The 19,557-nt window shown below is 42.9% G+C and overlaps 1 protein-coding gene and 1 long non-coding RNA gene across 5 annotated transcripts in view; one reads left to right on the top strand and one right to left on the bottom strand.

Moving 5' to 3' along the window:
• SYNDIG1 (synapse differentiation inducing 1) overlaps positions 1 to 14,619 on the top strand; it is a 65,161-nt gene extending 50,542 nt beyond the window's left edge. For all 3 annotated transcript variants that reach the window (XM_040698213.2, XM_015283540.4, XM_046939533.1), the window contains exon 4: positions 12,759 to 14,619. In XM_040698213.2, coding sequence (XP_040554147.1) covers positions 12,759 to 12,917 — 159 coding nt within the window. In that variant the 3' untranslated portion in view covers positions 12,918 to 14,619. The remainder of the gene's footprint in view (positions 1 to 12,758) is intronic.
• Positions 2,435 to 12,760, bottom strand: LOC121110394. 2 transcript variants are annotated; one of them, XR_005858796.2, is made up of 3 exons: positions 12,700 to 12,760; positions 8,605 to 8,730; positions 2,435 to 6,376 (listed from the first exon to the last, which is right to left on the bottom strand). It is a non-coding gene; the product is annotated as an uncharacterized LOC121110394 (long non-coding RNA). The 2 variants fall into 2 exon arrangements; XR_005858795.1 differs by lacking the exon at positions 12,700 to 12,760 and having other exon boundaries at positions 2,435 to 5,910; positions 6,318 to 6,376; positions 8,605 to 12,642.
• Positions 14,620 to 19,557: the final 4,938 nt, after the last annotated feature.

Here is a 19,557-nt window from a genome sequence, read left to right on the forward strand (position 1 = left end):
TGTGCAAGCATTCACCCGGTTTATATCTCTGCACCTTGACCCTGCTCACTTGCTACCACCTCTGGACATCCCCCAAACCCTTCCCTGTAAAACTGCTGCTGTGCAAATGAGCTGGGTCTGTTGTTCCTCATCTTTCCTCTTGGGAAAACCCTGGCATGAGTGCATTCATGGTAAGTGATGCACGTGTAGTCTGATGGACATGTGAAGGGGGCTTGCTTCTCCACAGTGTCTCTCATCCTGCCAGACGCCCAGAGTTGCACGCTGCTCCCATTACCTTAAAGGGAAGGGGTTGGAGAGCAAGGTGTAAAATCCTCTCACATCAAAGGGAGTCTGCTCTGACTTCTGAGCCCTGCATTTCACAGAGCAAATCCCCTTGTCAGCTCGCATCCTGCCGAGGCTTTTATCATTGGGGGCATATGAGTTGTGTCCTGCTGCCATTTGTCAGTGCAGTCCCTGCCTCTCTGCGACAGGCCTGCAAGGCACAGGACATGCAGACAGGGGTGTATGTGCAGATGCATTGCCCTCCTGCTGCCAAGGGCACGGTGCAGGCAGTGGTCATTCTTCTGGCTTGTCTTTCATATTTCATTCCTTCAAGGAGATGCAGTGATACCAATTAAATGGCAGGCAGTGAGGTATTACCATGTGCATGCAATAGATAGAAGGAAAGGGAAAGGGAAGGGAAGCAGACTTCACCTTCTTGTTTGTACACCCTGGAATAATTTGATATTAAAAAACTTTGCCAGGTTGTTCATGACCCCTCAGAGCCTCTAAAAGAGATCGTTATTAGCAATCTGGGCTCTCCCTGTTAGACAATCATGGCTCCTGTTTGTGTGCTGATGGTTTCCACTGAGGAAGAGCTCTACTCCAGTGAAGCAGGTTGTTAAAGGGGGAGCAGACCTTTGGGATGGCCTCTTCCTTTCAGCATCTTCTGTCTGGGGGCCCCCATGAATCAAAATGATAATGGTCTGTATACACCAGTGTAAGAACTGCTGCAGCACTGTTCCTTCTTTAGTGCAACAAGAGAAGATTCGGGGAGCATATCTGCAGCAATAAAACATTATTATAAGTTGGTTATTGCAGGACTTAGTAAGATGCTGGAGGAAGAGAAGAGTACCAAAGCTAGAGAATCCTTGAGGTACGTCTTAAGCCTGTTTGCTTTCCTCCTGAGCGCAGGCAAAAGAGCTGGCTCAGACACAAGCAAGGTGCATTAGCAGGATGTTTTTGCCATCACAGAGAGGAAAATCAGCAGCTCTGTGCTGCAAGACTCACAGAGGTCCCACAGTTATCGTCAGTCTTTTGCTTAAGGCACCGTGGGTGCAGGGTCTTGCTGGTCTTTGTGTGATGCCAGCAGCCAGACAGATTTGGCAAAAGCTTTTAGAAGACTCACTTCTTAGCAGCAGCAAGGGGCAGAAGAAAGAAAGGGTGAACCAGGAACAGAGACCAACGTGAGGAGCAGAAACAAGCTACAGGGGGTGAGGTCTCACACCCACAACCCTCTGTACCACTGATGCACAGGATTGTATGCATGGGATACCGCATTGTAGGAGGGAAGTCTTTTGCACACCAGAGATTAGGAGCTAGAATCTATTGGCACGACCATGCTGCAGTGTTGTTGCTGGAGAACATGGAGTTCTTGTCTTACAGACGCTGAGTCATGGGAAAGATGGAGCAGTCATTTCAGGGTGTTGACAGCTTAATACAAGGTTAGGCCTTCTATTTCCATGCCAACAGCACCAGTGACAAATACAAATGAGTTGTTTCAGGGCAGCTGATGAACTTTCTCCTTAGTGAAAAATGAGATCTTGTTGAGTCCTCCTCTAATAAGTGTGGAGCTGAGTCAAGAGATGAGCATGCTCTCCAGATTCCTCAGTGCAGAAGTGTTGCTGGCATTAGTAGATACTGGTGGGTGTGCGGGTAGGATGCCTCTCTTTAAGCCTATTTTTTTCTTGGTTTTTTTTTTTTTTTGTTTGTTTTTCTCTATCCAAGGGTGGTTTTGGGGGCTAAGCATGAAGGGCAGAGAATGACTCCTTTGTGCTGCAGTGATTACACTACCTAGTGCAGTTCCTAGGTCTCCTCCACAATATGAGCTACCTAGCCATGGATAATATCCCCACTATCCCCCTTCTAGGTGTTCTCCAAGGTGTCAGAGGCAACTTCAGGTCTACATCCAGGAGCAGTCACAAAATATCCCCTAGGTCCAGGCCATCTCTTCTAGTATGGTCACTGCTCCACAGGTGTTTGTTCACTTGAGACCATCTTGGCCCTGATAAGGGTAGGACTCAAAAAGAGTCAAGTTTCTGAAGCAGCAACACGTTAGTTATTGAAAGGAATTCAAAACTGAATGTGTAATAACAAATGTTAAAGCCAAAGGAAAATTGTTTTGTTGACTTGTTAAGATTACATATGAGAGTGTGTATAAGTTACATATGAGAGTTAAGATATATGAGAGTGTGTGTGTGTGTTCATTTCAGAAAACAGTTGTTTTGAGAGATTTTTAATCTCAGAAAGTTTTCAAAGCAGATTTGGAGAAGGTTGGATTATCCCATGTCAACACGTTTTCAGGTGAAACAATCCAAATCCCTTTTTCTAATCAGAAAGAAAATTTTCATCTGAAAGGTTTAGTTAATGTATATATTTATATTTATATATAAAAAAGCTGAAAAGCAAAGCAAAATATTTCAAAATCACCCACATCAAATGCTTGAGTTAATTCTTACAAATATATATTTTTAATTCACACATTTGTATTCAGCATATTTTTGGGTACTGTTTTCTCCCCTCCATCAGAAAGGAATGCCACGTTTCATTCTGAATCCTTTGCCTGTATCTCCTGTTAGTCTTAAATTCAGTTTGAGTAGTTCCAGAATTATTAATTATCCTATACTGGTTACTAGCTCAGAACCTCCTGATAGAAGTAGTAACAGAGATCACAGTGGAAAGCTTAAGGAATCCAGTAGTTCACAGTGCTTTCTAAATACTTTAAGCAAGAGTAAACAGATTTTGATTAAGATGTGTTGCCTTGAGCTCTGACCCTAAATATATGTAGTTTTTATGTCAACAAAATCAATGCTCTTTAGTTAAAAAGATACAGGAGCAGAATACTAGCCTGATGGCTCAGCATGCCACCCTGCATTATAAACCTGCAGTGCTGAGCCCTTCAGAGAATAAATGAAAATTCTGGGTCAAACCAAGTGTCCACCCAACACAAGAATCTGCCATAAACAAATGGCACCACATGCTTCTGTATTGCTTTCACGATGTTGTTCCCAAATAATATTCACAGTACATCAATTGCTACAATTTCAGTGATGAACTCAGAAATACAAGTTCTAATAAAATATCTTCTTTGAAACTGTCCCTTGAAAGAGAACAGTTTGCTGCCGAGTTCAAAAGGAAAATTAAATACATTTTCACATCTTCAGTGTCAGATGCAGCAGTATATGGAGATGGCAGAATCCTTTATGCTCAACAAAAATGATATACCAGATTCTCAGGGCCTCAATATCTTTCTTGCAGAGAGGGACCCAACACTGGAGTACAGAAGGAGAAGGGACTGAAGTTTGGGTCTGGCTTTTTTCCCCTAACATGTGCTGCTGGGCTCTATAGGGTTGTTTTTGGCACTTCCTACTTGTCCTTAGGAAAGTGGGCCATCAGCAGTTTACAGGAACTGAATTTATGTCCATTTAGCCATCTTATAACTCTGTCATGTGCAAGGGAATTCCTGGTGTAATCAATAGCAAGTTAAGGTTGGGCATCTATTTGCTGGAAAGATAGAGACATAAAGATAGAACCAATAGTGAAACCTGCAAGTTGTATTTATTTTTGCGGTCTTTGTCTGACTGTCTGTACATCTGTCCATCGGCCCTCACTGATAACTTTTCAATCCATTAGCAACTTGTGCTGTAAGGTAAGTAGAGTTGCAGAGCTCTTGTAGGGGAGAGAAGAGTAAAGAACATGGAATGGAATGGCATAGTTCAATTGGAAGCTACTTACAAAGATCAAGTCCAACTGCCTGATGACCTCAGGGCTAACCTAAAGTTTAAACACATTAATGAGAAAATTATCCAAATGCCTCTTGAACACTGACAGCCATGGGCCATCAACCACCTCTCTAGCAAGCCTTTTCTAGCATCTAACCACCCTCACTGTAAATGTGAGGAGAATGTTTTCCTAATGCCCAGTCTGTTGATGAGGTCCATTCAGTGTTAAGATAAGCACAGAGATAAGCCCGTTCCTCATACAGAACAGCTCTCTTCCACCAGAGAAGCCACCTGGACAGAAAAGATGGCTGGTGTTCCAGGCATGGGGGGACATTCAGCATTTCCAGCCGTGCCAGTTGCACTTTCCTAATGTTGCACCCCAAATTAATTTAGAGTAGTTTTCCTCTGTGAGCTCCTAAACAAAGCTCCTTGCCTCTTTTCAAACATCAAGTCCTTAATGGGGAGGAACAGCCTCATTGCCTCATTCATACTCTGAACATTAACTTATTGCAGAGCTGGCTGATAGAGAAAGCTCTAGCAGTCTAAACTGATTTTTCTCTTAAAGCAATACATTAAAACCAGTGAGTACTCTGTGTAGACACTCTCAAGCCTTTGTAATTTTGTTAGATTTCTTTCTGGTTGATGTTAAAGTAAAAGAACTTCAAGTGGCATCAGGATACCTTTCATGAGCCTGGGTTTACTGCAGCTTCTGCTTTTTGTTGCAGAATCACAGCACTTTTTCCTTCCTGCCTCACTTTCCCTGTTTTTGCAGACATACTTCAGGAAGAGATGGCATGTTAAACCACACACAGCTGTGACCTTTCTTGCCTATAAGATTTTTAAATACTTGAAAACCCAAGAAGAGCTTTCTCTAAGAGTATCCTTCTCAAATACTTTCCTCATATTCCACTCTACCTAGTCCATCTTGGAGCAGCTGAGTTCTCTCTCTACATCAGTCACATCTGTCTGCTAAAGCCAATTGCTTCATGTATATTGCCCCTCCAAGAGAGGAAGGGAAAGAGCATCAAGATTGGAAGAAAACTAAGAACCGATGAAAGAAGAAATACAGTTGTGAGGTTTTATTCCCACCACTGTGTTTGTTGTAGATTTCAGGGAAGTAGAAGAAATGCACAGGTGGAGAAAGAGTCTTGTCACATGAGATATGTGGTCTTCATCATTTGCTCTCTGGTGACTGTCTGAATGTGGCTGAAGTACCACCTCATTAAGATGAGTAAATGTGCTCCCTCTTTTCTGTTCTTGTCTCCTACCATGAAATGTGGATCATGATGCCCAAGGCAGAATCCCCCTTCCAGACCAATTGCCCCATTTCTTGTCTTCTCTTGGGGTGGGAGGTGGGAGAACAAGGGCTAGGATCCTCTCTGGCAGCACTGGGCAGCATCTTCTACCCTTTCTTCTGCTGTGTGACCTATGTTGGCGAAGAGAGACAGGGCCACTACAGCAGATGTACCCTCTGACATGCTTTTCATCCCATCAGCAGTGAGGACGGGGACTAGAGGCAGACAGAAGGGAATGAAACACAGACAGGTTACACCAAACAAACCCCAAGGCAAAGCAAATTGATCCCAAATAGGAGCTCTCACCTTGTAGCTGAGGATTGGTGCCATCACTTCATGTGAGACTTTTAGGCACCTGGCTTGGTGTGAAGCCATATGCCATCCTCATCTCAGAGTGATGTCTGAGATCCACAGTCACCATTTAGGATTGAATTTGTCACTACTAATTGGCCGATAAACATGAGTGGTACCTGAGTAGGGGTGTCCAACCTCCAGGACCAAACCCATGGGAGCTCTCCTCCCTCAGTTTTTCTTCTCCTCTTTCATTACAGAATGGCAAAGACTACTTGGGGGCTAGAGACAAAGTGGATGGGGGAAGATCATCTTCTTTGCCATAAGGTTTCAAATTCCTGTATCTGCTAGGAAAACAAAATTGCCCTCATATCACTATCTCATCCTCTCAAGTGCAATCAAATGAACTGCTGTTGCTGGGGAGCTAGTCTAAAAACATCTCTCCGCGTTCTGCTCATTCAGGCCTTTTACGCCTGCTGTTCTCATTATTATTCTCTTGTTTTTCCAAGTGTCGAAATCTCACTCGGACATTTATAGTTTTATGTGCACTTGAATATACAATCAGACGCCACAGGCAGCACCAGCCGGGGGCTGAATCATGTTCTGGCCTACGTCATATTTTCAAACTCCAGAGAAAAATACTGATACCAAAATGATCTAATGGCTCAAACCCAGATGTTACGAAAGTTGATACACATAAGAGGCAAACTTGTCTTAGTCTTCATTTACACCTCCTTTTTCCCATTCTCACCTTTAGCCGAGCCTTCCTTAAGCTTCCAGGAATAAACGTTGTTCCCAATACTTCCCCTCCTGTGAAAACAGCATCAGTCAATTAAGTGGTAGTAAAAATCCCTTCGCACAATTCTCTTGTTTTCAATCAGCCACCATCATTCAAGAACTTGATGGGCTTTTGTTCAAACTGGAAGTTCCTATGCTGCTACAGGGCAAAGAAGATGATGCTCACCCAAAGAGAAATGCCACTTAAAGGGCTGACTGGAGAAAGATTTGGTTAAACTGCACACAAAGCTGAAATGCAATACAAGAGACTCCTCCAGACATAAGGTGTTCATCATACTCTTTCTTGCTGCCTTTGCACAGGCAGCTGCTCCTGCTTCCAGCATGTGTTCTGTTGCCTTGCTGTGCAGTCATGGTAAGGAAGGAGTTAGTAATTCAGAGGAAAACAGCGAATGCACACGGTGATGCACTTACATCACACAGTGCTATGCTATGGTAACTGAAGGCACAAACCTGTTTACTAGAATGAGGAGGATTCATGATAGAAAGAAATCCTCAAAGGATGAGTTTTCATACCAGCTTTTGTTTTGTCACTATGAGCACTTGGGACATCTTGCAGAGCTCTGAGCAAAGCAGCAGCAGCTGCTGCTTATACCAATTTATCCCATCTCCAGATGTCAAGAAAGTGCTGTTGACATCCCTTTATCATCCTTTAGTCATCACTCCCCAACCACTCATGGTATCTCATCATCATCTCGCATATAACATCATCCTTATAAGCTATTCCAACTGGATCTTGGTGCTATCAAACAGTGAGAGCAGGCTACAGTCAAGATCTGACATTTTCCATCTTCTAAATGTTCAAGGTAGTGTTTATAAGAGAGCTGATCCCTCTCTGAAGGAAAACTATTAATCCCAAGGTATCTAATCTCTACCTATCAACACTGGAGCATGGACTGGAATTTCCTGGAGATGATCCAGCAATTGGTTTTGAGCACTGCTGTCAAAAGGCTACATCAGCCTAGGCTGGGCACCTGTCTTTGAAGAGGAAAAAAAAACTTCACCATCAACAGAAATGAAGTTCAGCAATGAGTCTGGGAGCTTTGTGTGTCTGTTTAGGAGTGCCTGCATTTCAGGTGACACCTGCTCCCCACAGTTTCCACAGCAAGTTCCAGGCAGGGAATGGCCCTGTGAGACTCATGTCCATTTCCTCTGCCAGCTTCCCAGCAGAAATGACAGAAATCTCTAGAAGAGTCCTTCAGTTTCTACTGAGCTCAAGTTTCTGTGTTACTGTAGTTATAAAGGAAGTTGCAAATACTTGACAGAGTGGAGGACCATCTGTCATTTACTTGGACCACTGTATCTGCCTGTGGAGCTGTCTTAAAGGACTTGAACACTCCACTTGTTGTGAGAGAGCTCTTCTCAAGCATGAAAACTCTTCTGCCATGTTCCAGCCCATGTGCCTGATGCCTGCCAGCCCCATGCATTTTTGCTACTGTCTGGCAGTCGTGGTCCAAAGACAAACATTGACTTCATCCTTTTCCCATCTGTATCTTTAGTAAAGGTCTTGGAATCCTTTTCATGCCCTCAGAGAAAGTAAGTGGTGTAAATCAGGAGATGGGAGATATTGTTGCCCAGAAATGTAAGATTAGAAGTACAGGTTGGACAAGTCAAAAATAATGACCAGGGTCCTTCCTAGAAATAGAGGAGAGGAGAGGAAAACAGAAGCAGCTTCTGTATGAGTCACTCCTTGTTTTGAGGCATATATTTGCACAGCACTTGAAGTAAGACTTTTGATCTGGCCAGCAACTGTGTGTAACCTGCACATCCCCGTTCCCTGCTGGATATTTCGCCCTACAAAATGAAAATAAATCCTCCTGCCACCTGATCAAATATGTCAGGATTCCCTCTCCTACCACATAGGGCTAGTCCTGCTCTCCAGCCTCAGGGAGATGAAACAGGATTAATAAACGTGATCAATGGGTTTCTTGTCTCCAGGTACAATTTATGACGAGGTGTTTTGTGAGTATGATATATGAGTCACTGTGGGATGCAGCAGAGTGTTTTGGCCTTGCATCTGTAGAGGTACAGTATCTGTTTTCCCTCAGTCCATAAAACATGCAGCCCAGAAACATGATGAGTATGTTTTGCAGAAGCTCAAGTGGGAACTCCAGGGAAGTTCCTTGAAAGTGTTTCTAAACAGGATATTCATTTTGCTAGTGAAACAAAGAAAGAAAACACTTCCAAGTCTCTGTACCTTCTCCAAGCCCCCATTTCCCACCCCTGCCCTTTTCCCAACTTACTTCCAAAGCCTACAGGAGGCAGGATTGATTGAGGGTCAATGCTGACTCTAGGCCCTGTTTTCAGTTTTGGAGCATCTTGCTCTTTATGGCAGCCTATGTCCATAGCTGGCAGGTCAGCAGTCATATCTGGACATCCACAAACCAAGAGCCAAGGTTAGTCCAGGGATATAAACCTTTTGCAAGAAAAGTATGTCATTTTCTGGCTGTGCAGTGAGGGAGCCTGGTGTTGATGTGATGAATTTTTCCCCACTCATATCTCATCCTGTCTCTTGCACTCATCCCATGCTCTGTTTATCAAACCTGTTGGTCCCACTGCTGACCAAAGACTGCATTAAATTGGTTCATCAATCATCTGGCTGTCAGACACAATCTTGCCAAGGAAGTGAGAAAATGCCATAAAACTCCACAGATGATATAATTCTGATTAGGAAAAGTGCTTATTTCTGCACCCACTTTTAAGCACATTAGAATAGCTGTTTTGCAGATCTTACTACTTAAATCAAGGCATTTATCTTGAATATGATTTAGTGAATCAAAGCCTTTGTTAATAGGGCATTTGGATCTTCGTTATTGCGCCTGTCTTTGACATATTTAAAAGGAGATTATAAACAGGAGGGAAATCAACTTTTTATGCATGTAGATAGATAGTGGTAGATAGTAATAGAGGGTGAATGGTTTTAAACTAGAGCAGAGACTTAGATTACATGTCAGAGGGAAGTTTTACAGAGAGAGGGTGGTGAGGTACTGGCTCAGGCTGTCCAAGAAGCTGTGGGTGCCCCGTCCCTGGAGATGCTGAGGGCCAGGTTGGATGGGTTCCTGGGCAGCCTGATCGGTTGGGTGGCAGCCCTGCCCATGGTATAGGGGTTGAAGCTAGATAATCTTTGAAGTTCCTTCTAACCCAAGCCATTCTATAATTCTATTATATTACCCTCCACAGTCAAGCACGATGAGCCAGGTAATGCCAGCTAAGTATTCAGCTGGGTAATACTAATAGCTGGGGCCATGATTTTCAGGGGAAAGAAAAAATGAAAGCAAATATTTTATCATCTGCTTCAGTGAGATGAAAGCTGGCTCTGCCAAGAGGAGCTCCCAGAAATTCATTTCCAGACTGGGTAATAATGGCTGGAAGAACATTGTCTCTGTACCATTGACACATCAGCCAATCCAATATGGTGTTTTCTAGAGCATGGCCATCCTGGGCATGAATACTCCCAAATGCAGTGTTGTTTCTTTACTTTAGGCATCAAATGGGCTAGGCCATAAGCCATTGGATGGCTACTACTACTAAGGGACTTTCTCAAAGTACACAGAGATACCAAAGGTCCTTGTTTTGTTTTTGGGGGGTAGTTTTGGGTTTTTTTTTTTTTGTTTGTTTGTTTTAAATTCAAGAAAATTGCCTATTAGTTGTGAGATACTACCCTAACAAAATTGGCCACAATTGCATTTTGTGTAGTAACTGTTTTCCAGAACTGCAGAAAAGCTATAATGTGCATATAGGGACACTGGGGAGGGGGGTATTTTAGTAATTAGAATAACAACAAAGAATATTCTTAGTCATAAGTATCTCTCAGACTGGTCTTACACTAATGGAGGGTGGTTTACATGTTGGTGATTTCTCCACCTCAATGGAAATCTTTATGAATGGACTAAAGGAGGAACGTACAATTATCCTTCCCATGTACTCTTACTAATGCTCTCTACACTCAGAATTGCATTTAGAGGGGTTTTGATTTTACTAAACCACAAGATTTGCATTAGATTAAAAGAAAAATTCACTAGCAATAGGTAATTTATTGGAAATTAAAGTTTCTGTGGGAGTGTGGGCCTGTTCCCAAGCAAAATCAAACTATTTCACAATGACAGGAGCTGTAAAACTCAGAAACTCTATGGCAACACATAGTTAATGCAAGACATCTGGTTTTAGCTGGAATGAAAATTTTAGCAAGGAGGTGAATTTTTCAGCACAGGTGCTATCCTTTCACAAAGGTCAGGACCGTCCTCAAAGAGCTTACCAATACAAAAAAATCCTGTTCTTTCTGAGCTGATTTTTCTCTATGTTGAAGATTCTATCAGAAAAAAGGCTATTAGCGCCCAACAAATCAGCCTTCTGAATCCCTCTGGGTTGCTTTGCATGTCATTTTTTGGTAGACACAACTTATTTAATTGAATCCATTCAAGACATAGTGTCAGGTTTTCAGATTACTTGACATTTTGGCTAATGGTTTCTTTTGCCTTTGAGTTTTGGTCTATTTTTAAATGGGAAAAAAAAAAAAAAGAAAAAAAAAAGCTTGCTGAAAGCTGTACAAAGTTTCTTTCAAAAGAGCTCTGTCCAAAACATTATAGAATTTTCCGTAATATAATGTGACACTTCAGAAATGTCAGATTGAAACATTCCAACATTCTCAAACTTTTCTTCCATTTTGGGGATGCTGAAACTGTTTACCTCTGTTTATCCAAAGGCACAAATACCTTCAGTGCTGTGAATTTGCCTTTGTACCTGACAGATCCAACCTAACTCCAGTGAATAGGAGCCTCTCTGTTCAAGGCTGTTATTAACTCCCTGATGAATAGTAAGTGCTTGGAAAAAGTCTTTGAGGAGAGCTGAATGACCAACTCTTTGTAAAGTTTTCTATGCTTCCATTATCAAGACTTTCAAGCAACCTTAGTAAATGTGTGCATGATCCTTAAAGCACCAGTCCTTTTTCCAGAAAGGCTTCTGCTTTTGAGTCTCTGAAGGTCCCAGGCGAGATACTGTTGAAATCGTTGGTCATCCTGGTGAGGGACTTGCCTTTGCAAAGTGGATAGGATGTCTTCCCCATCTGAACTGAAGGACATAATGCTAAGTGTAAACCTGAGAGTTGTTTATATGCTGTTGTTTGGAAACGGTCATTTTCCTCCTGCTTACAGCCTGGTCCCATTTTCTTTTAATATGTATTGTTTGACATTGTTTCTTCCTGGAACATTTGTAAGACATTATACTTAAAAAATTAGGTTGATGAATGAGAAGAGACAGTCCTGATAAAGTCATTGACAGAAAGGCCAGAAGCCTTTTTGTCATCTTGGAAGCTTGTCATTTGGCTGCCGTAAATCGCTCTGAGTAGCAAAATAGTAAAAAAAAAAAGATAAAAATAGAGCAAAAACTGCCCAAAAACTTAGATGACAATGAAGCAGAAAGTGTCCCAGCAAAATGATCATTTTTGGAGAAACACAATTAAACCATTAAGAATTCCTCACTCATTGTAACAAGGGAACAAAGACTGTCTCAGACCTTAAGGAGCTCATATGCTTTTAAAAGACCTTTCTTGTAGGTAACAGATCTGCTACTGCCACTGAATAACTCTGTCGATATCACACCACAGCCCATAAAAAGACATCCTCCTTTCATCATGCTGTGAGATTGAAAACCACTGAGAAAGTGCCAGGCAGCCTTGTCAATGAGTAGATCAGTTCTGGTTTTCAATTGCCTGCTTTGAGCAGGGATTTTGCTTTTGTATTGGGTCTTATTCTTGAGAATGCTTGGAAATAGAATGTTAGAAGAACCAAGATTTGAATACACCTGAAACTCCAGATGTAGCTTTCTGCAGGGGCCATCCAGTTGAAGTCAGTGTGACCATGGGATCACCACAGTTCCAAATCAGCTCAGTTCTGTATTCTATGTTCATTATTTCACCTGTATTAACAACCTGAGGTTTATTGTGCTCAAGCCTAAATGCCTGGCATGTAACTTTGGGAACTCCAGCTGAACAGGTTGATTTCAAGACACCTACTTGGGTACTCAAAGCTACGTAGAAGGTATGATGCCATTACCAGAGCTTTGGATCAGTCTTGCAAGCAGATCCTTGGCTCACGGCCCATCTGCCCACTTTTCCAGGAAAGGCTGAGCCATCTCAGGAATCAATCAACGTGACACATAGTATTAAATCCTACAATATGTTTAAGCTTAAAGGCACTTAAAAATACTGCTTGAAATGCCTTTGGTACTGTCATCATCTTAATTGCACATATAATCTAATTCAACTAAAAAAAGTAGCTGATTTCCAATCAGTTTGCTGACATATCCCAGAGCATGTTTCAGCCAAGAAAAGAGTATCTTACCTTCATTTCCAGATGAAACAAATAAATTTGTTGCATTGTTGCTGTTGTTTATCTTGCAGACAAACAAAGCTGTAGCCAAGGGAGACTTCCACCACGCAAGCTCCAGCTCCCGGCGAGCACTCTTCCTTGCTGTGCTGTCCATCACAATTGGAACTGGCATCTATGTTGGAGTGGCTGTGGCTCTTATTGCCTATCTGTCCAAAAACAATCACTTATGAGCCTCAGGAAAGAGGGACAACCAGCCACCCAGCACTTGCACTGCAGAACTCCACCGCAGATCAGACTGCATGGTTTTCCAAAAAGATCCAGAGACATATAAACACCTTCTGGGGGCAGGTACAGGCTAAGATGGGCTTGTGCGTTACAGTAGGGTGGGAAGCTGGCTGAGATTGAGATAGTTGCTGTATTTGTGATGCACAAGTCCTGCTTCTCTAAACCTTGTGAAACCTTGTGAAAGGAAGAGAAGAAGAAAAGAAAAGAAAAGAAAAGAAAAGAAAAGAAAAGAAAAGAAAAGAAAAGAAAAGAAAAGAAAAGAAAAGAAAAGAAAAGAAAAGAAAAGAAAAGAAAAGAAAAGAAAAGAAAAGAAAAGAAAAGAAAAGAAAAGAAAAGAAAAAAGGAGAAAGGAAGAAGAGAAAGGAAAAGAAAAGGAACCAGGGGAGGTGTGGAGAAGGGTATTTTGCCTTTGCCTTCTTTGCAATATGGTGTTTACAAGAAGCTGGCAAACTGAGCTGTTCTCTTAATACCTTCTTGGTGACCTGAACTTTGCAGCCAGCATGAGCTTGTGCTTTGCTTGCTTGTTGAGCATGGCACTGAGATCTGAGAAAGCATGGACAGTGGCTGGTTCTCTGAAAGAGCAATATAACAACAGGAGGAAAAATGTTTTCTTTTTTTTTTTTGAATGCAGGACTCATTTGCCTAAAAGTGAAGCAGAGACCTAGCAGAGAACAGTGTTGCCTACTCTTCTTGTGTTGGTAGGTTTCTATGGAAGATAAAAAGGAAATAAAAATATTTTTTCTTTCCTTTCTTTGTTTTTGGATTAAGACGTGACCCACAGACCCATCCAATGCAGAACAGCTGAGGTTACAGCATGACTTGACTCCGCAGACTGAGTGTGAGGTCGAAGTAGCATGGAATCCATTGTACAATGAATTCCTCCATCCAATCACATTGTGATAACAGCACATGCCCATGGCATATTGCTTATCAGGATTGCTCCACCCTGTTGTGGAGGCATGCATAGCAGCAAATGCAAGAAACGTGGGGGGAAAAATGCAAAGTGGAATACTAACCAATTTTAAATTACAAAACATGGAAAAGCATGGGAATTAACCAGGGGAATGAATGCTTCGTATATTTCTGAGGTATTGCTCATACACAGAGCATAGAAGTGGATCGCTTCGATTACAAGCTCATGGCTCATCCATGGACCAAGGACACAGAATAACCATGGATGTCTTGATAGGAGAAGTAATGGTATGTTGCGAGGAAACCGAGCATTGTCCTTACACTGACTAAAACAATGCATCTCTTTTCTTCTTTACTCCTTCCCCACAGTCACCCTTTTACTTTGTTGTCTTACAGATGTATGATATCATCCCACAAAAGATTTACGTGTATAGATATATATGTATCTGTGTATGTACACATATATATCTATACAAATCGATAAACTGATGGAGACAATAAGCATTTTATTGGTCACTGCCTTATGTTTGTACCAACACCATTTATTTGGCCAAAAACCTTTGTGTCCATCTCCGTATTTCGTGTCTGTTTTGATCCTTCTGTTTTGGGGTTGGCATTGTTTTGGGTTGGACTTGCCTTTTCTTTTTCTTTTTTTTTAGGGGGGAGGAGAACAAACACATCCAAAACTATTTTTCTGCTGGTTATAAAGTTTATTAAAACACATGGTATACAGCTTCTGATGCTCTGTGTGACACTTTCTTTGGATGGATGTGAAGTTTTAGACCGAGTGAAGCTTACCACAGTGCACCTACCTGAAAAAATATCCATATGGACTATCCCATATTGCTTCTGGGTGTAAAATCCTATTGAAGTCACTGGCAGTTCTTCTTTTGCATCGATTTGTTGGGCTTCAGACCAGGCTTGGAGACCAGCATTGTACTTGTATCCACCTTCAACAGTTCTTAACCACCGCTGAAGCCCAGCAACTACAACTTTTTTGGCCTGGTTGCACTATTAAGGAAAAGTAACTCTGTGGTTCTTCCCCTTCAACTCTTTTTTTCTAGCAACTGCCATGGACACCCCTTCCCTTTGAAGGAGGGCACCAATGAGTGGGCAAGTCAGAATCTCCTACAATGGGCGGTTTCTGGGTTTGAGTAGGTGGTAGAGAAGGGCACAATCTGCAGCCTCTCCATTTCCAGCTACAGTGCATACAGCAGGCTGCAAAGCCTGTCATGGCTTTGAAAACCCAGTGGGCACAAGTGTTGCAGTTCTCCACTCACCCACCTGGAGGTGGCTGTGACCACTTTTTATTCACACATTTTGAGCTGTTTTCCCATTCAGGAAGAATGGGAAGTTTATTTCTTGGTTGTTTCTGAGGGCATAGTGAAGCGTTTCTGGACCTGTGTGACTACAAGGTCACATACACTAGACCTGAGCTTATGTCAAACACATTTCAGTACAGATCTTACCATGCCTCAGTTCATAATGGAGTAAGGACTCAGGATGAGCCTAGGAAAGCCTTTATCTAAGGGGCAAAGACAAGAACTGGATATACTGATTATTTATTTAGCTTAAATGAAGAGATTTCCATCTGAGCCTTTCCCATTTGTACCTCTGTGGTGTGTCCTGGCCCAGCTCCCAACATGGGGAATGCATAAAGCTCTGCCACCCTGATAGATTCAGCTAGAAAGAGCTGAGAGGTGTGTGATTCAGGCTCTCATAAGATATCTGAGAGCAAGAAGAGCTGCAAGAACTAAAAGTAGGAGTGGTGCCTTGGACTGTCTATGACCTTGTTTGATCTTGTTGAAAACTGGAGCCTGGCAAATCCAGAAAAAGGCTTTTCAGACACCTTTGGGGGGATTTCTAGACACTTTCAGTTGCAAAAGGGAGGAGGGTCTGCACACAGATGGAATCAAAAGTCCCTGCTGCTTAACCTAGGAGCACTGCTCTGAAATGAGGCAGTCACAGGAGATACATAGCCTGTTACAGGCAAACAGCCTGCACAACACACACTGCGACTGACGCCGTAGGAGTACCACCTCCAAACCACCCTAGGCCAGGGGCTGCCAAGCCCTCTGCTCATTAAGATAAATTCAAAGCAGTAAGTTGTAGTGTCATCTTTCCATCCACAAGCCCTATGTCAGAGCAGGTACCACCTGCCTACTGCCAGCCAGAACAAACCTGGCATCAACTTCCCATTGTGTGCTCAGGCTGATTTGGCACAAACACCAGTGTGTGCATCTGCCTTACCCAGATGACAGTGGTATTTCTGAGTGTACAACCTCCATGAACTGCAAAAACATAACCAGATAGAGGAATATCTTCATAAATTGCTATAGCAGTGACTCCTGCTGTTTAGAGCCAGACCATTTAAGACAGTCTACGAAGTGTTGTCAGCAGCAGCTGAACTGAAAAAGCCCTCTGCACAAGATTGTTATTCACTGTTGGCTGCTGGTTGCTGATTATTATCTTCTGTTTCTACCCCCTCCTTTGGGAAAGGAAAGGTTCAACCCAGGAGGAGAGGCAGGGATCCTAACACCTGCTGTGAGTGATGAACTGGGAGAAGACAGGAAAAGGTACTGACAGGTAAAGAGAGACCCTTGAAAATATATTATCTATGGAGAAACATCAAGAAAATGATTCAGGGCTCTTTCCTTTTTCAAAGCAGATTTTTGAAACTGAGTTAGCTTACCTGTCATTCTGTTCAGCTTGAACTTACCCCTTAAACTTACTTGTTATTCAGAAGCCATTGCTCCTTTTATGCTCTCTCTAGACTTAAAGGAGGCAGTTTCTAATAAACTTCACATTTGGAGTACCAAGAGCGCTCTTCCTTCCTGCACTTGGACACACGGAGCTCCTGTCTATTTTACAAAAGAGCTCTGCCATCCCAGGGAGGAAGGAGCGAAGCCAGTCCCCCAAACACTACTGCTGCCTCATTGCTTCCCTCCCTTTCTGAAGTGACACCTTCATCCCATATGTGTTCAATCAGGAGGTGTCAAAGAAGTGGCACTGATATCCTTACCAGATGACAGGCTGGAGTGATAGCTAAGATTTACTACAAGGGAAAATATCAACCTGCAAAGTGCAGGGTCTGAAGGCTCCAGCTTAATCTTATAATGTAGGATGTCACTGTGGATTAGTCTCAAAAGGTGCATGGGGAGTGCTGGAGGCTCACTGAGAGGGGAGAAAAAAAGCCTCCTTTTGAGAGCCTCAGAGCTCACGGGAGCAGAGACACTCTCTGCTAATAATGTGCTGGGTCAGAGACTAATTCCACATTACATACATCTGCCATCTGATGGGATTTCATAACCCCCTGATACCTCCATTGATTCTCAGTGCCTTCACTCTGGAATCTTGCTAGAGCTGAGTGTTTTTTATTGCTGTCTGAGCAATTGCTGTCAGTCTGAGATGTATTTCTCCCATCTTCCACACAACACCCAACATAAGGCAAGCATCGAGAGCTCCCTGGTGAGGATGATGAGGGCACACAGACTGTTTGGGCACACCACCTTACACTGGAGCTGGCACAGACAGGGCCAGGCACCAGCCTGGTGCCCACGGCAGAGACAGCCACCTCTGGGCATGCTGCCATGCTCCAGCCACAGCTTTGGGAATACCACCTGGTGAGCTGCAAAGGAAATTCACAGGCAGCCAACAATGAGCGGGGCCTCTGAGGAGAGAGGATGACAAGACAGCCAATTGGCTTGATTAAAGCAGCCCAGCCGTTCCTAGCATCCTGTGTTAGCTCTTCCTGCAGGAGCTGAGCACAAAGGATGCTCTTTGCTGGCTGCCTGACTTTGCTCACAGCTGTCACATTACCAGGATAGTAAGGTTCTTCAGGCAGTTCAGTCACTGCAGCCCACAGTCCCACTTCTCTGGTGTGGCACAGAACATTGTATTTTGCTTGAGACATCAAGGGCAGCACTTAGTGACACAGACATCAGATCCATAGTCGTGCCAGTGGAGGGAGAGTAGGAGCTGTTTTCACTGTTGTAGTTTATGCTCATGTGGCAAGGCCAACACGTGCTTCATATATATCAGCTACTCCTCTCAGTGTACTTTGACAGGATTTTCCAGCCATGCTACGGCAGAGCTTTGAAAGGCAGCAGAAGGGTGGGAAAAGACTCTGGGAGACAGGCTTTATGAGTTGGCTGGTAGGAGAGAGGCTGGAATTTACCACATCTGCTCTACATTCACACACAACCACAGTGCTGGAAAGCAGACATCTCTCTATGGTGGGTTGTTCTGCTGGGGTCAAAGCCCTCCATCTCTAGACCTTTGTGATAAGTAACAGACTGTGCTCGTACTTGGGTAAGTAGCCCAAAGTGATGCCCCAGGTGGTTTACATCAGCACTCCCCACACAATCAGGTATATGCATGCCTCTCAGAGCCAGCATGCTCATCTAGAAAGCTCAGTGGTGCTCCCTCTCCTTTAGACTCATACCAGGTTTGAGTCAATTCTGTACAGGTATACATTCAAATGTATAAATATATATACATACACGTATATGTATATATGTTTATGCATACTTATTTGGATGTGCATATATATATATATATATACTCATTTGAGATAGCAAATGGAGAAATCAATTGACTTGTTCTCCGTTAAGGAGAATGCTGCAATGCATTTCACTGGGAAAAAAATAGTATATCAAAAACACAGAAACACAACAATAAAATAAGGACTGATCAATAATCATCTACAAAATAGAGAACAGATCATAAGATCTGGGCTTTGCTGCTTACTTGCTATGTGCTTCTGAGCCAGCTCTGCAGTCTTTTTCTCTCTGCCACCTAGAACAACAGCTTTTATTGTTACTAAAGTGCTTTGATCACGAGCAACTTCCAGCCCTGACAGAATACCAGCCTCATCAAGGAAATGAGCCAACTTGGAGGTCAGAAAGAACACAGGTGCAACAGCCCTGCTGCCGTAAGGGAAGCAGCATGCATGCAGAAGTACTGTTGGACGGCCACAGCAAGCAGCTGGGGCTCCAGGAGGTTCTTGCAAAGGTCTCTAAAGGATGGGTGTGAGCCTGTCACTGCAACCTGACCTCATTCCTTTATTATCTCACTTTGCTGATTGGTTTATTTGATCACTTCTGAACTCATACGGGTTACTTGTGAGCAGCTACTGACTTGAATCGCAGGAAAATGAATACCAGGCAACCTTCTTCTGCTCCCCCTGAGATAAGACCTGTCAGCACACTCTTGGCGCAAAGCAGCAATTAGAGCTGGTCACATTTTCTCATCATTTTTATGTTTGCTTAGAACGTCTTCCAAGAGAAAACGCCATTCAATCAAAAGGAAAAGCTTGGCTGCGGGGAGATGTTGTTCTCAAGGACATTTTATAATTGAGAAAATAAAAAGTCAGGCCCTTTGCAATGGCGGAATACTTCACGCTGACCTTTTTGAAATGCAACACAGCCTCTTCTATTTGGAAATTATTTGTCTCAAAAACGTTTGATGCTGACCAAAGTGCCGTCCAGCTGGTAAGAGCGCACGGTGAGTTTTCTTTCCACTGAGTCGCTATGTGACAGATCCAAAGTGAAACTGTTAAAAGCCTTTTGTTTGTTTACTTTTTTTTCTTTTTTAAGGAACAGCCAACATGCACTGTTTTGCTCTGTTTCAAGTCTGAAACAGATGTTCAGATTGGGGTGTTATCTACCACAT

Source organism: Gallus gallus, chromosome 3 (assembly GCF_016699485.2).
Source record: "Gallus gallus isolate bGalGal1 chromosome 3, bGalGal1.mat.broiler.GRCg7b, whole genome shotgun sequence".
NCBI lineage: Eukaryota > Metazoa > Chordata > Aves > Galliformes > Phasianidae > Gallus > Gallus gallus.